Source organism: Microcebus murinus, chromosome 11 (assembly GCF_040939455.1).
Source record: "Microcebus murinus isolate Inina chromosome 11, M.murinus_Inina_mat1.0, whole genome shotgun sequence".
Lineage (NCBI taxonomy): Eukaryota > Metazoa > Chordata > Mammalia > Primates > Cheirogaleidae > Microcebus > Microcebus murinus.
The window spans coordinates 31,358,353-31,372,223 of record NC_134114.1 but is presented as its reverse complement, the minus strand read 5'-3'; the positions used below and the strand labels follow the sequence as shown (position 1 = coordinate 31,372,223).

At 35.8% G+C, this 13,871-nt stretch overlaps 1 protein-coding gene across 1 annotated transcript in view; it reads left to right on the top strand.

Moving 5' to 3' along the window:
- The window catches only part of PLCXD3 (phosphatidylinositol specific phospholipase C X domain containing 3), a 146,372-nt gene extending 138,377 nt beyond the window's left edge, over positions 1–7,995 (top strand). The window contains exon 3 of the mRNA XM_012777777.3: positions 7,444–7,995. Within this exon, the coding sequence (XP_012633231.1) occupies positions 7,444–7,597 (154 nt within the window). The 3' untranslated portion in view covers positions 7,598–7,995. The remainder of the gene's footprint in view (positions 1–7,443) is intronic.
- The last annotated feature ends 5,876 nt before the right edge of the window (positions 7,996–13,871 follow it).

Genomic DNA, 13,871 nt, shown 5'->3' with positions numbered 1-13,871 from the left:
ATGACCAGATTGATAGTAAATCGCATTTTAAAATCTCTCAGACTTGATTTTAATAAGTTGGTCTTGAGTGACTCAGTTGCTCAGAAGAAGAAACACCTATGATCATCATTTTAAATTTTGCAGATCAATGAAGCCTCTATTTCTCAGGTTGGGCTTGAGACAGGAAGTTACAAGGCACTGACATTTTCATGGTAATCTTTATCCTCAAGTGCATCAGAACATTATGTAAAAATTAATGAGTTGATTTTGGAAATTCTATTTCAATAAAAGAAACAGTTTATTGAAAATTAAAGGCATTATCACTAAAAGACACAACTGTTATATTATTCACAATTTTTTATCCATAACTGTAAAGTAGAACAGTTTAGAGGAGCTAAAGAAGTAACATGTATAAAATGCATTTGTTATAGAAATATTATTTATATATATTTACATATTCACACACAAACATATACTTACATATGAATTTGACATGGATTTATAATAAATTTTTAATAAATTCAATTCTAATTAATTAATAATTATAACTAACAATTTATAACAGATTAAAGAAATGATTAAATAAATTTAATTTTAACAAACTTTACTCTTATACAGATGACAAATAGTGCTATTATTATCATTAACACATAATCTCATGATACACTATGTGTAAGGCAGGGAAGAGCACTTTACAAATTGGTCAATTTAAAAATTTGCAGGTGAGACCTGCCAAGTACAGAAAAATTAAAATTCTTCAAGTTAATTTTTTAGAAAAGTTTTTATTCAGCAAAATAGCAGTGAGTTCACAAACAAAAATCCATGGTAGTAGCCACAGTGAAGACAACTAAGTAGCATTTCTCTATGTTAAGGCATGCATTTCTATTCAAAAAGTAGAACTTTTCTTTCTAAAAGTAAAACCTGTTCATTTATTCAACATATATGTATTGAGTCTATGCCAGGTCCTGTCCTAAACATTGGAGATACAACAGTGAAAACACAGAAGTCCTTGTCTTAAAAGAGCTTATAGTCCAGTTGGAACACAGACATTGATCAAACACATAAATACAATTACAATTCTGACTGGTGTTTTGAAGGAGCGACATTTAAACTTTTTGTGTGGTGGCCAAGTGAGAGGGCAGGGAAGGTAAGGCGTTCTTGATAAAATAAAACAAAATAAATAACAATAACAACAAAAACAGAAAGTTCTCCAAAGAAAACTTGGCTGATCAAGATGGGCAAGACTGACAATAAGGCTAGAATTCAGTGAAAGGGACAGTGACAAGAGATGAAGCTGGAGGAACCTCTAGTGGCCATTGTTCATGGCCCTATAGACCAGTTAAGGATTTTACCTTTATCCTAAAAGTACTGGTAGGTAATTGAAGCATTCTAAGTAGGAGATTGACATGAATTAATAATAAGTCAAGATCAGCACATTGGGGGTTACTGAACTCAATAGTATGACCTGCAAAAGAACTCCTCAGCACTTCCAACTCTGTAATCTTTTCCATTAAGTCTTTTCAAAATCAGTTCTTAATGCAAGCACATCAGAAGACCTCTGTCTCTCACGTCTCTATGCTCCCATCGCTTCATTGGAGGAGGGAGGTTTCTGACTCCTGTAGACTTCCCTATTTCTCTTCTAAGAAACCTGCAATCTGTTTGATGATGTCTTTCCTCAGCAGAGATTCACAGCCCAGAGAAGAGCTTTGAGGTTTCATACATCAAGCTTGGGTTCTGATAATTCTTTTACCAACTGAATTTAGAATCTGTGTTGGGAAAAGCCACAACTATGTGCCCAGGAAACAAAACCCTTCCAAGGTACTTCCCTCAAAGCCTCATTGCCAATCTTGTCTGACACCATCATGAGATTGTTCCCTACTTTTCTGTCTTTGGAATTGTGAAAGTTGGAAAGAAATTCTGCATGCTCATTTTTACATTCCAACTGTTTTATGCCTGGGTATTGGTCCCCAGCTCTCAGAATCCCCTGCTGTTGTCCTTTGAGACTCTGCAGCCCATGAAGCAGGGAATTGACAGGCTGTCACACAATGGATGTACTCATTGTAGCACTATACATATACTAATTAAATCCTCATTATTATGCCCATTTTATAGATGGTGAAACCGAGGCTTAGAACGATAACTAACTTGCTTATAATAAATGCTGGAGCTGAGATGTGAATGGAAACAGTCTTGTTTTAGAACTGACAGTAGCGTTATGTTTTTTTCAAAATTTTCAGTGGCACTCAGTGAGGTCTTAGAAATGGTATTTAAATCCATGTTATAAATCCAGCATCTAATAAAAAGGGAGATATAAAAAGGGGGGACATTTTTAAGGCAACATTACAGTATCTGTATAATCTGTATAATCGCACCTTTCTATACTAAAGTAGAACATTCTATAAATAGGTGTTAAAATATTAATATACAAATTCAAAGGGAATTTAATTATCTCTTCAGATTGCATAACTCTACTTAGAAATGTTTTCCTTCATGTTACTAGTGAATGATATTCAAATTTCCACTAGCAACATCTTGGCTATGAAGAAAGGCAGAGGTAATATGAATGAATGAAAGTTTTTTAGACTCATAGCAATCTGAAAAGTTTCACAGGGAGACAATTAGCTCTTTATATGTGAAGAAAATACAAGTTTCAGTGTAATTAAATGGAAGATTTTAGATTAAATTATAATCGGATTCCTCTTTGTACAGGAAAATTTTTAAAAAACTTCTTTAATTGAATAAAATCAATGAAGAACCTTTAATTGCACATAGAATGAAGCTCACACTCTATAGCCTGCAAAGGGGGGACGGAACAAACCAGCCAAAACACCTTTCCTGCTCCTCCCTTACTGCAGTCAGTCCCCCAACACCTCCACAGCCCCTGCTCTCTGGCCACCTTGTCCTTTCTAATTGCATCATCTTTTTCATGCTCATATGCTTTTACATGTGCTGTTGCCTCTTCATGAGATGCCTTCTTTCACCTTCTTTGGCCTTCCTTCTTCTTTATCCAAAGAACGCCTAGTATTACCAAGTTCAAATGTCCCCTGTTTTGTGAAGTATTCTTTACATTCCTCCTTAATTTCTCCCAAGTAAAGTGAATTATTTTATCTACTATGCTCCCATAGAATCCTATGCCCACCTCTGTTTTGCTACATCATATTGTCATGATTGATTTAATGTCTATTTTGCTTGTACACTTTGAGACATCTGAGCTCAGGATTCCTAGCTCAACATTTCTGTTCAAAATGTGTTGTTTTCCTTTCGGTCCTAGGGATTGTGGTGGGTACAAGGAATACACTTAGGACTATGATACGATGTTTGGATTTTTTCCGAAGAGAAATAGGCATGGAAATGGATAATCTCAACATTGTATAATATGTACAGTCACGAAACTGCACTTAAGGAATATAAAGTATAAAAAGAAAAGTTGTTTTTTCACCCAGATTTGGATGGCAGGGAGTGAGATAATTCCTGGTCCAATTCGTGAAGGGTAGACAGAAATTACTCAGTCCAAGAAGGGTACTGGAGGAAGGAATGATATTTCATAGAGGAAAGGCCTGAAAAAAATATAGAAGCATGAAATTTCCGGGCATGTTCAGGGGAAAATACAAGCCTTTCTACTGAAAGGCTTTCGACTGTATTTATTGGAGAACAAATGAGCAGGTGGACAGTAGCAATAAATGAGGCTGAAGAGGAGAATCGGTGGCAGCTGATATCGGGGAGTTATGGAGGGACCCATACACACTGCTGAGGAGCTGGGTATATCTTGAAGACGAGAGAATTTGCTGTTGTCCATGTATAGGAATAATGCATTTGAGAAAGACTGTTCTGACTGTAATGCAGAAAAAGCACAAAAAGGAGTATGAGGGCAAGACTGTGGCCACATCTCTCCAAAAGAAGTGAGGAAGGTCTGAACCCTAAGGACTGCTCTAGGGAGCTCCAATTAACTCACCATTTTCCACAAGTGTGCAGTACATCTTTGTTGAATGGATGGATGGATGGATACATGGATGGATGAATGGATAGATTATTTAAAGAAATTAAAGTTTAATCAGTTTGTGTTTGCTATGATCTGAATGCTTGTGTTCCCCACCAACACTACCTTCCAAATTCCTATGCTGAAATCCTCTTCTTTTTTTCTTTCTGTCTTTTTACACCTTCCAGTAGTTGAATCCCTACCATGAAATCCTAACCCCTACAGTGATGGTATTAATAGGTGAGGCCTTTGGGAGGTGATTAGATTATGAGAACAGAGTCCCCACAAATGAAATTAGTGCCCTTATAAAAGAGGCCTGAGGAAGCTTGTTTACCCCTCCACAATGTGAGGACACAGTGAAAAGGCTCCATCTATGAATTAGAAAACAAGCCCTCACAAGACACTGAACTTGCCAGCACCTTGATCTTGGACTTCCCAGCCTCCAAAACTGTGAGAAATAAATTTATGTTGTTTATAAGCTGCCCAGGTTACGGTATTTTGTTATAGCAGTCCTGGACTGACTATGATAATTTGACACCCAGAAAATTGTTACATTGGTGCTATTTTATTACCATCAGAGACACTTTTCAACTCATTCTAATTATCTGTCCAACACTAAGCATAATCAGGAAATTGTCAATGGTACTGTGGCCCCCAAGGGGGCAACAATTCATTCTTAAGAAAGCAAACTAAAAAAAATATTTTTATATAAAGCACAGATACACAAACAGTATAAGAACATACACACATAAACAGATATGCAGTCTATCAGTAGTATTAAAATTTCCTCTTCCTCTTCCTTGCCCTCTTCCTCTTCATGGAGGAAGAGGGCAAGTAGGGAAAAAAGTATTCAAAGAGGCTCCTTGGGGAACAATAATGAAAAAAGGTTAAGATATGCTACTCCAAATAATTGTTGTAACTTCAATAGCATTTGCTAGTTTTAATCCAGTATAGTGAGTCTTTTTGTTTATCATAATTCTACTTAAGACTGTCTATTTGAGATTTAACTTGGTATTATTGCTTCTTTTGTCTTTGGTATCATATTGACTTTAGAAAAATATGCCTGAACAGAAAATAGAAATATTCCCATGACTCAGAGGAATGATATTTTAAATGTAATACTCATATTTCATCTAAGGACTACAAGCTATTCCAAATGAATGTTTCATCAATCCTCAAAGCAATCTATTTTATGCAAAAACAGAAAAGAGCACTCTTGTGTTCTCTGAACCTCTCTCCATGGGGATAACAACTAGTTGTTCTAAATTCAGGTCTAGGAATTTTTAACTCAGAGTAGTACAGGCATCTGAGGAGTTGTTTCTGTGACAATTCTGGTTCTAAGATGAGAATTTAGTTGCTCAGGAACCTCCTATCACCTCGTACCCAAGAGATCGGACAAACAAGCTATTCAGTTAAGGCTAATATGGAATCAGTACTGACTGCAGCCTCTTACCTACTCCACCTCTCACCTCTCAAGGTGCGTGTGTCTGTCGAAAAATCACTGTTTCCAGGAAATGCACTAGTTGTGGTCCTCTTTCCACCACCTTCTCTAAAATGCTCAGGTGATGCTACATTCACAACAGAGCTGCTTCATCTGCACCAACAAGGCCAGAAGAGAAAGTAACAGACTTCAACCTTGAGTGTCCACACACATATAGCCACAGCATCTGTCTTTCTAACAAACTTGAATACACTTGTGTCTGTGCTTCAGGGATCCAGATTTTTCAAATTAAGATAGAATTTTCTTCTGAAACTGTTTCAGTGGTGAGCAAATATCCCCACCTGCTAGTATATTTTCTGAAGAAATTGGGCCTTTTAGATCCATGTTATACTATTCTAGAAGCAACTGGATTATCCTCTATCAGGACGATATATATATTCTCTGGTTCTTTCTCTCTCCAACATCTTTCAAGACTTCCTTAAATCTTTTTACACAACTTCTTTGAGGTCCTTAAACTCATTATTCTCTCTTCTCCTTTCCCCTTCTCTCTTTCCTTCTGTTTTCTTATCTTCCAGGAACTTACGGTCCAGGTGTGTTTTCCTCACACTTTCTTTGTTAATACACTATCATCTCTCTGGCCTCAGTTCATTTATTCCTGTATCATAGAAACCTCCCTTCCTGCCTTGCTCAAGTTGTAGTAGGTTTCACTCCAATGGGCTGTCATATTGCATGTCATTATCACCATCACCTGTATGCATCTGCTTGCATCCCCTCTGCTAAGCACATGCCATGCTTCGAAGAAATGGTTTTTCCTCTGCCTGAAAATGCATCATCATCCTCCATCCCCTATTCCCCACCTTTACCCATCTAAACCTTCCTAATCCCTCAATATTTAGCTCAGAAATTCTTCTGAAAGGTTTTATCTGACTTCCCAGGCTAAGCTAGGCGACTCTCTTCTATGTTCTCATGGTAATGAATGATCTCCTATAGTGAAAGTCAGAGCACACCACTCCTCTGCTCGAGATCCTCACCATTACTCAGAGTACCCTCAAAGCCCTTACAAAGGCCTACAGTGCCCTGTTCCCATTTCCTCATTATCTCTTTGACTTCATCTTTTATTAGTCTCCCCACCCTTCTTCCAAGCTTAGGCATACTGCCACTGTAGGCCCATGACAGTAGCCAGAATGCTTTCACTAGATATCTATGTGACCAACTCCTTCAAACCTTTGTACAAATGTCCCCTTATCAATGAAGACTTTTAAGCCACCATATCTTAAAGTTCAATCTGCACCTCTCCTCCCCATCTGCATATGCCTAATCCTACTTTCTTTGTTTTATATAGCATTTATTTCCTCCTATCAAACTATATATTTATTAATACTTGTGATTGTTATTTATTACCTGTCTCTTTTTATGAAAATGTAAGTTCCACAAGGGCAAATATTTTTATCTGGCACTTGATTTTTCCAGGTGCCTACAATGGTGACTAGAACGTGATAGGTGTTCCGTAAATGTGTTTGAAGGAATGGATCCTGATCATTCCTATGCTACACTATGCTACAATTTTCCTCTTTGTCCACCTGCCCACCACCAAACTGTGACCTTTTTGAAGGCAGAGACTTTTGCTATTGTGTCTATTTATAGTATCTTAACATATTTCCTGAAAACAGTGGGCTCATAATAAATGTTAAGTGCATGGTTCATGCACCATCCATAGCTTTGCAAGGTTTGCAGTCATACTATGCCAAAGCAGAATACAAATGCAAGCATGTTGTTTTCTTAATGAAGAAACTTCATTATAAACTATCACAGTGCATGAGATCTCCGAAGATGAAGAGTCCAACAAGGACTAATATGGTGAATAGTTCTCCTGCGGAGTTTCTTCAAAGGTTAAGAATTCACCATTGCCTCTTGGCCTTTATTTCCCATCTGTACCCACACTTGGGACATTTATTTTAATTAGTTAGAAAATGAAAGTGAAGCCTGAGAACTGTAAAGTTTGAAAAATAATGCCTTCTGTGATTTCTCTTTTTCCTTCCTTTTTCAGAGCTCTTCCTGCCATGATGCAGTGGGTCCGCACGCAGAAGCCAGGAGAAAGTGGCATCAATATTGTCACTGCCGATTTTGTAGAACTTGGTGATTTTATCAGCACTGTCATAAAGCTCAATTATGTCTTTGATGAAGGAGAAGCCAACACTTGATAGCACTATTTGGAATGTCCATGAATAAGATAGAGAAGACTCATCGTATTAGGCATATTATCTGTAAACACTCTGATCATCCTATTCCACTGAGTCTTGGAAGGGATTAGGGCTGATAGTGGGTGGGAAAAGGGGGAAACCATTTCTTCAGTGATTATAATCATAGTCTATATTACTATAAATATTTCATTTCCCATTTGATGAGCAAAATCTACTTCTAGTGTTAGGGATAAAAAAGATAAGTGAATTTTGTTTTTCAAAATTAGTCTTTGTAATGTAAGAGTGTTTACTTGATTGTGTTCTCTAATTTCAACCTAGGGCTCCTATGCTGTCTGTATTCTCTAACCTTTCCACTCCCTCCCTCGCTCGCTCTTTTTGCTCTTTTTAATCAGATGCTGTATGGGATTTGAAACAATTGAATGCCTGACATTATGTGTATTAAATTGTTGTACTGAAATTTATTTGTTTTGTGGGACTTGGTATAATATTCTGTAGTCGTTTGCAACTGGGCAATCATAACTTAACTTTTGTTCATAGAAAATCTGCATCAAATTAGTTTTCCTGTATCAGTAATATTGGAGGCCATAATCAGTGATTTTTGTGTTATATGAAAATAATAGTATTTCTATTTAAGGCAGCTATAAATATAGAGTAAACACTATTTTGAAAGAACTATGAGTGCCAACTTTATAGTGAAAAATGTTTAGAGATGAGGGAGATGGATGGCATTTTAATTCAGTGATCTCTTAAATAATATTGCCCTGCAAGGGCTCGGTAAATACAAGGTCTAACAAGTGTTTTAAAATTAGGAACCTTGAAAAGAACTCTTACAAAAGCCCTTTTAACAATTCTCTTGATTAAAAAAAAAAAAAAGGAAGAAAAAAAAAAGAAACAAATGGAAGACTGTGTAAGCTTTACTACCAAATTGGGATTTCCAAATATGTAATTCTAAATCCCAGATTTTGAGGAACATTTCTCAAGAAGCTTCAGTTCAAGTCTTCATCTTAAAGGGAGGAAAGAGGATGGGTAGCAGAAGGAGTTAGAGGAACGGTTTTGAAACTATGTCCATGAAATTACAATGATCTATTAAATACCTTTAGGAAATTATTGAAATATGTGTGCTCTGGCAGTTTTGTTTAAAATTGGCACTGACTCACCACTTCTGGGTTTCATCCTACCTCAGGGATGAGATTAAGGCAGAGGCAAAAGTTTCACACTAAGTTTCTATGGCGTAACATTTGACAGTTCAAGTCTACATGGAAGAACAATGATAAAACAACTTGAAGTGCTGCTTCCTCTTTGGTGTCTTTGTGATATTTGACAACTCTAAAAAACATCTTTAAAAGAGCACAATAACTATTACCTATATGCCTCACAGGAACTATTGTGAGGCATTTATTTTAAAAAATATAAAATTTGTCTAAATTCTTACAATTATGAATGATTTATTTTCATATTTAGAAATAATTACACCTCAATAGTTTCCTGGGACAATAGAGTCCATGCCAAGTAGAGTTATAGAGAAATAAAAGCATGCCCTCATCTTTTAATTAATTTAAATATGGCCCCTATGGCTTAATCTCTTAAACCTTAGATAAGGGAGTTGACTTCAAGATTATAAATACTCATTATTAGAAAACAGTACTTATTAGCAACTGCAGGGAGAGAATAGAAATTATTTATACTGAAGAGAATGTCTATGAGCTGTGTGTGGGTACCTGTGGTAGATTAAATGTCATGCATATACACGCAACAGATATTTTTAAACATTCCAGTTGTGTGTATACAATATACCAATACCAATATTGTGTGTATACAATATACCCACTTCTGTGAAGACAGATACAAATATACACAAACACACACAGATACAGACAGACAATATACAGACAGTATATTGATAATATTAAATAATTAAATTTTAAGACTGAAACTCTTATAATGTATGTGAAAATTATTTACAAAATGTAGTTCTTTTCTTATTTCACTTTCTCATTTGTTGCAGTTTTATTGTCTTTCTAGCTATTGGCTCTTTATGTGCAACTGAGTATGAATCATTTTTAAAGCTTATGGATTATTGAAATTTATGTCCTGTAAATTTGCTTTTAGGGCAGACTTTCTCTCTAACTAGCTACCATTTTTCATCCTTCAGGAGGATCTTTAGCTAAGCACACCTGCAATGACACAAGGATTTAACTTATATAAATATTACAGAAAACAGATTTTTCAACATATTAGCTAAATAAATATAGAGGTAACTATGTTATATTTTCTTGAACTTAAATGCTTTCTTATGTTTGCTTAGAATTAACTTTGTCTTACTTGTCATTTGGGTGCTGGAAAAAACAAATAGGATGAAGCTTTGGACTAATTGTGCAGTTTCTTAACTGGGGAAAGTTTTTTTGTTGCTATTAATGATATGCACCCAGAAACCTTGTTAGACAAAAGGTACTTTCATCTCAATGCTGTGGTTTCCATGTGGACATACAGTGCCTATGTAGCTGGCACTGAGAGTATATGGTCTTGCCTTAATTTCTAAAGGAGGGAAAAGGTAGAAGTGAACCATGGGGTCCTCCAGCTAGAGGGAGAGTTCACCAGGAGGGATTCCTTGGAAAGGAGAATGGAGAGAAGGTGCCTTTGGCTGTTTGAAGCACACTTAAGTAGCAGGCTGTGGGCCCTCAAGAAGTGAGAAATGATGATATGCAATCGAAGCTTACCCTCCTTTGTCTTAGCTGGGCATTGTCTTTTCAGAGAGCTAGGAGCACAAGGGCTACAAATAGGCCCCAAGATGGCAGTAGATACATCTTGGGGCACTTTTTGTTCTGCTTATTTCTTAAGATTTTATTTGGCAAGTCCTGCAAGGCAAAAAAACAAAAACAAACAAACAAAAAAACCAGAAATAAAATCCCAATCTACAGCAGGAAATCAACGAAATGGGCGGGAAAATATGCAAAGAGCATCATTTTTAAGTTTGCTTTCCTGTCTGTAATTTGAAGGACCACTACGGTGAATCCTTCTCCCATCATTATCGTTTATGTCTCCCTTATTACTACACAAATTGTGTGAATGTAGAGAATGAGGAGGCAGTTTTTAAAAGCCTTAGGATATTCTACTTGATGACCTCAATATTCACTTTCAGCCATACTGGGAAAACTCGCTTTTCATGGAGTGCCACCTCTAATGAATGTATTAGAGCATAGAATATTTGGCAGGTAAGCACCTGTGTGTATGCACACACACACAATGTACACACACACCATATGCACATTTCATACACATACATTATTGAAGTTGAAATTGCACTCTAATCAATCTGTATCTATTGCCATTTTGACTCTTAAAATCAATATCTCCTATGCCAGTAGGCATAAACATGATTCAAATATTTTAATATTTAAGAAGAGAGAAATTACTAGAACTGGTGAAAAATAGGACCATCAGAAACAAGAAATGCCTGGCAGTAATAGTCTAACTACATTGTCAATTATACTTCAAGCTAGAGAATCTAAGGTAGACTTGAAATTATAAACACAGACACACATCTTCACTTAAAGTTGTTTTAAGTTCTTTCAGGTTCTCACATGTTTTTAGCCAGAGCTACCTGTTCAGGTTCTTCCCTGTAAGGATTTCAGACTAGAAAGTTAGAAGTTTCAGGAAATGCATGTTTCCATGAGTTTTTCAGTTCTACAGTTTTACAGATCCAATGACACAATCTTCTAACCTTTGGTCACTCAAATGAACAGGAGCTCCATAGGCAGAGTGCTCACATTTTGAATTGCTAATAGAAAATAATGCATAGTGTCCCTCAGGATATGCTAAACAAGGGTTTTCAAAGCATTTTATTTTATAGCACTTTAGTCTTTTCAACTAGATTTCAGTGATATCATGGTGTAAATGCTATATTTGCCATAACTTACTGGTGGCTCCTGTGTTACAATTTTAATGCTCTAAATTGTTTTCCCAATGACAACAATGAAATGTCCTGTAGAATTTGTAAAACATGTTGATTGAATCTGTTTAAAATTGTGTAATTTTTATTTCATCTGTGGTACTCTTTTGTAGATAGTTCTAAATGTATATTTGTATGAGTCAAAAGTGTGTGATTTTATGTGGTATGTGTGTGTAAGTGTATTGTATCTTATGAAAAAATCAGACTTATCCTAAAAAAAGGGCACATTATGAGCAGCCTTAATTTATTGCCATTTTGCTATTATTTTTGCAATTTGGATTTAAAATTTAAACAAATTATGTTTTCCTTAAAAATTGCTTTTTAAAAATTTTATGAGGAATGTGCTTTAGAACTTAAATGAGTTCCCAAAAGCAAATTGTCCAGCTTGCAGAGCACCCCAAAATGATCAAACGTCAACTAATTTTTAAATTTCATCATCATATAAATAAAGTTTCACATTTGCTTCTATCAGCAACAGAACCAGTGCACCTCTAAAATTGTTCTTCCCAACATGGAACCCATTTTGCTTTAATGACATGTTTTCCATGGAAAATTGTTTCTCAAAACCATTACTTTTTTAAAAATTGGAACTTCTTAAGCAAGATGAATCACCTTGGCGCTATGAGAGTCATTAAAGGCCCATCAACATTAGCTGGTTCCAACATAGTTCTTTTCTCAAAGAACAACAATGCAACACTTTTACATTTTTCCTAGCTGCCCTATCTGTAGTCTAAGAGTAGAAAACTCATGACTAATTTGAGGATCTACACATGTGATCTTGCTAGAAGCAAAAACTATGTAACCTTCTTTGGGCTTGACATCTGAGTATAGAATATTATTAATCTTCTCATTTACTTTTTTCTTCATCCTCAATTATTCCTTTTCAATATTTAAGGCTTCTGGGTAAACTGTAGGACACCCAGTGAAATTCAAATTTCAGATAAACAATGAATTTTTTAGTGCATTTTTCATATATTTTATTAGACATACTAAAAAATATGTCGTTGCTCTGAAATTCAAATTTAACCGCATTTGTCTTGTGTTAATATATTTTTTCCTAAATCTGGCAACCTTACGCACAAATGCCTTTCTGTCTTTTTCAGCTGGGCTACCTATAAAGGGTGAGATCTACTTTCCTCAATTTCCCTATATTAAGATACCTCATGAAAATATTATCATTCATGAAGGAAAATATTGGTCCATGCCAGGTCCCTCAAATGGTTAATGAAAGACCAACTCAACTACAGATGAAATAATCAAGCAAGTATCTTCATAATATTAGTGTCATGGCATTCAAAATTTACCTTTACTTGCCTGTGGTAAAGGCCCAAAGTCTCCCCGCTAATCCCTCAAGTAGCATTCCTTAGTATTGGAACAACCAAAACATACCCACATATTTAACATGCTCCTGGAAAGTGGGTAACACCTTTCACCTTAGTACCAGGTTTCTTTTAAAATTCAATTTATTTTTCTTTCAGCAAGGTAATGAACTAATCCATTATTCCCCCCATTAACACCTTACCACAAATTTTTTTTACCAGGTTAGAACTGGTTATCTATAAAATGGTAGAAAATTTGACATAGGGAGGAACTCTCTTCACTGCCGGAAGAAGAGATAAGAAGAGTCTGAGGTACAGACACAGCCCTGTCAATTTCTCTTCAGAACATTGAGGCGGGAGTTGGGCCACAGGCGGGGAAGAGAATGTGACCCTAACACTTAGTATGTGACAGAGATTTGACAAAGCAAATTATAATGACCAGCACTTTTCTTAGGAATTAAAAACCCAAGAAGCCCCAGATTAAGAACAGTGAAATGGAAGGCTAAATTCTAGAACAGTTGCAGAGAATAGAACTATGTTGGAATTCCTAAAATCAAGTTTTCAAATATTACTATTTTCAACAGTGAATCCTTGACAGAATCTGAACATGGATATAATTTGAAACATTTTTTGTAGCTACTTCCTCTCTTGAAATTCCTATAAATGGTATAGAAAACCCAAATCCCTTAATATAACATTTCTGTCTCATAACTCCTGCTTGCACAAAATTGTGTTAATTTGCTTCATTTCTAAAGGATGGGAATTTGCAGAGCTGGTGACATTTCCTTCATTAGACATCAGAAATTCACCAGAGGGAGACAGATCTGTGCCTTTCTTTTTAGGATCTGGTCTTTGATACTTTAATAAATGTGGTGTAACAAAAATCCAGGCCTACAGTCTGTATAGCAAATGTGAATTTTTTTGATAAGATTGTGTTCTTAATGTAAAAACAGTTTCTTTGTATTCGGTGAAATGCTTAATAAAGTCCTGGTACCAATTATCTTTA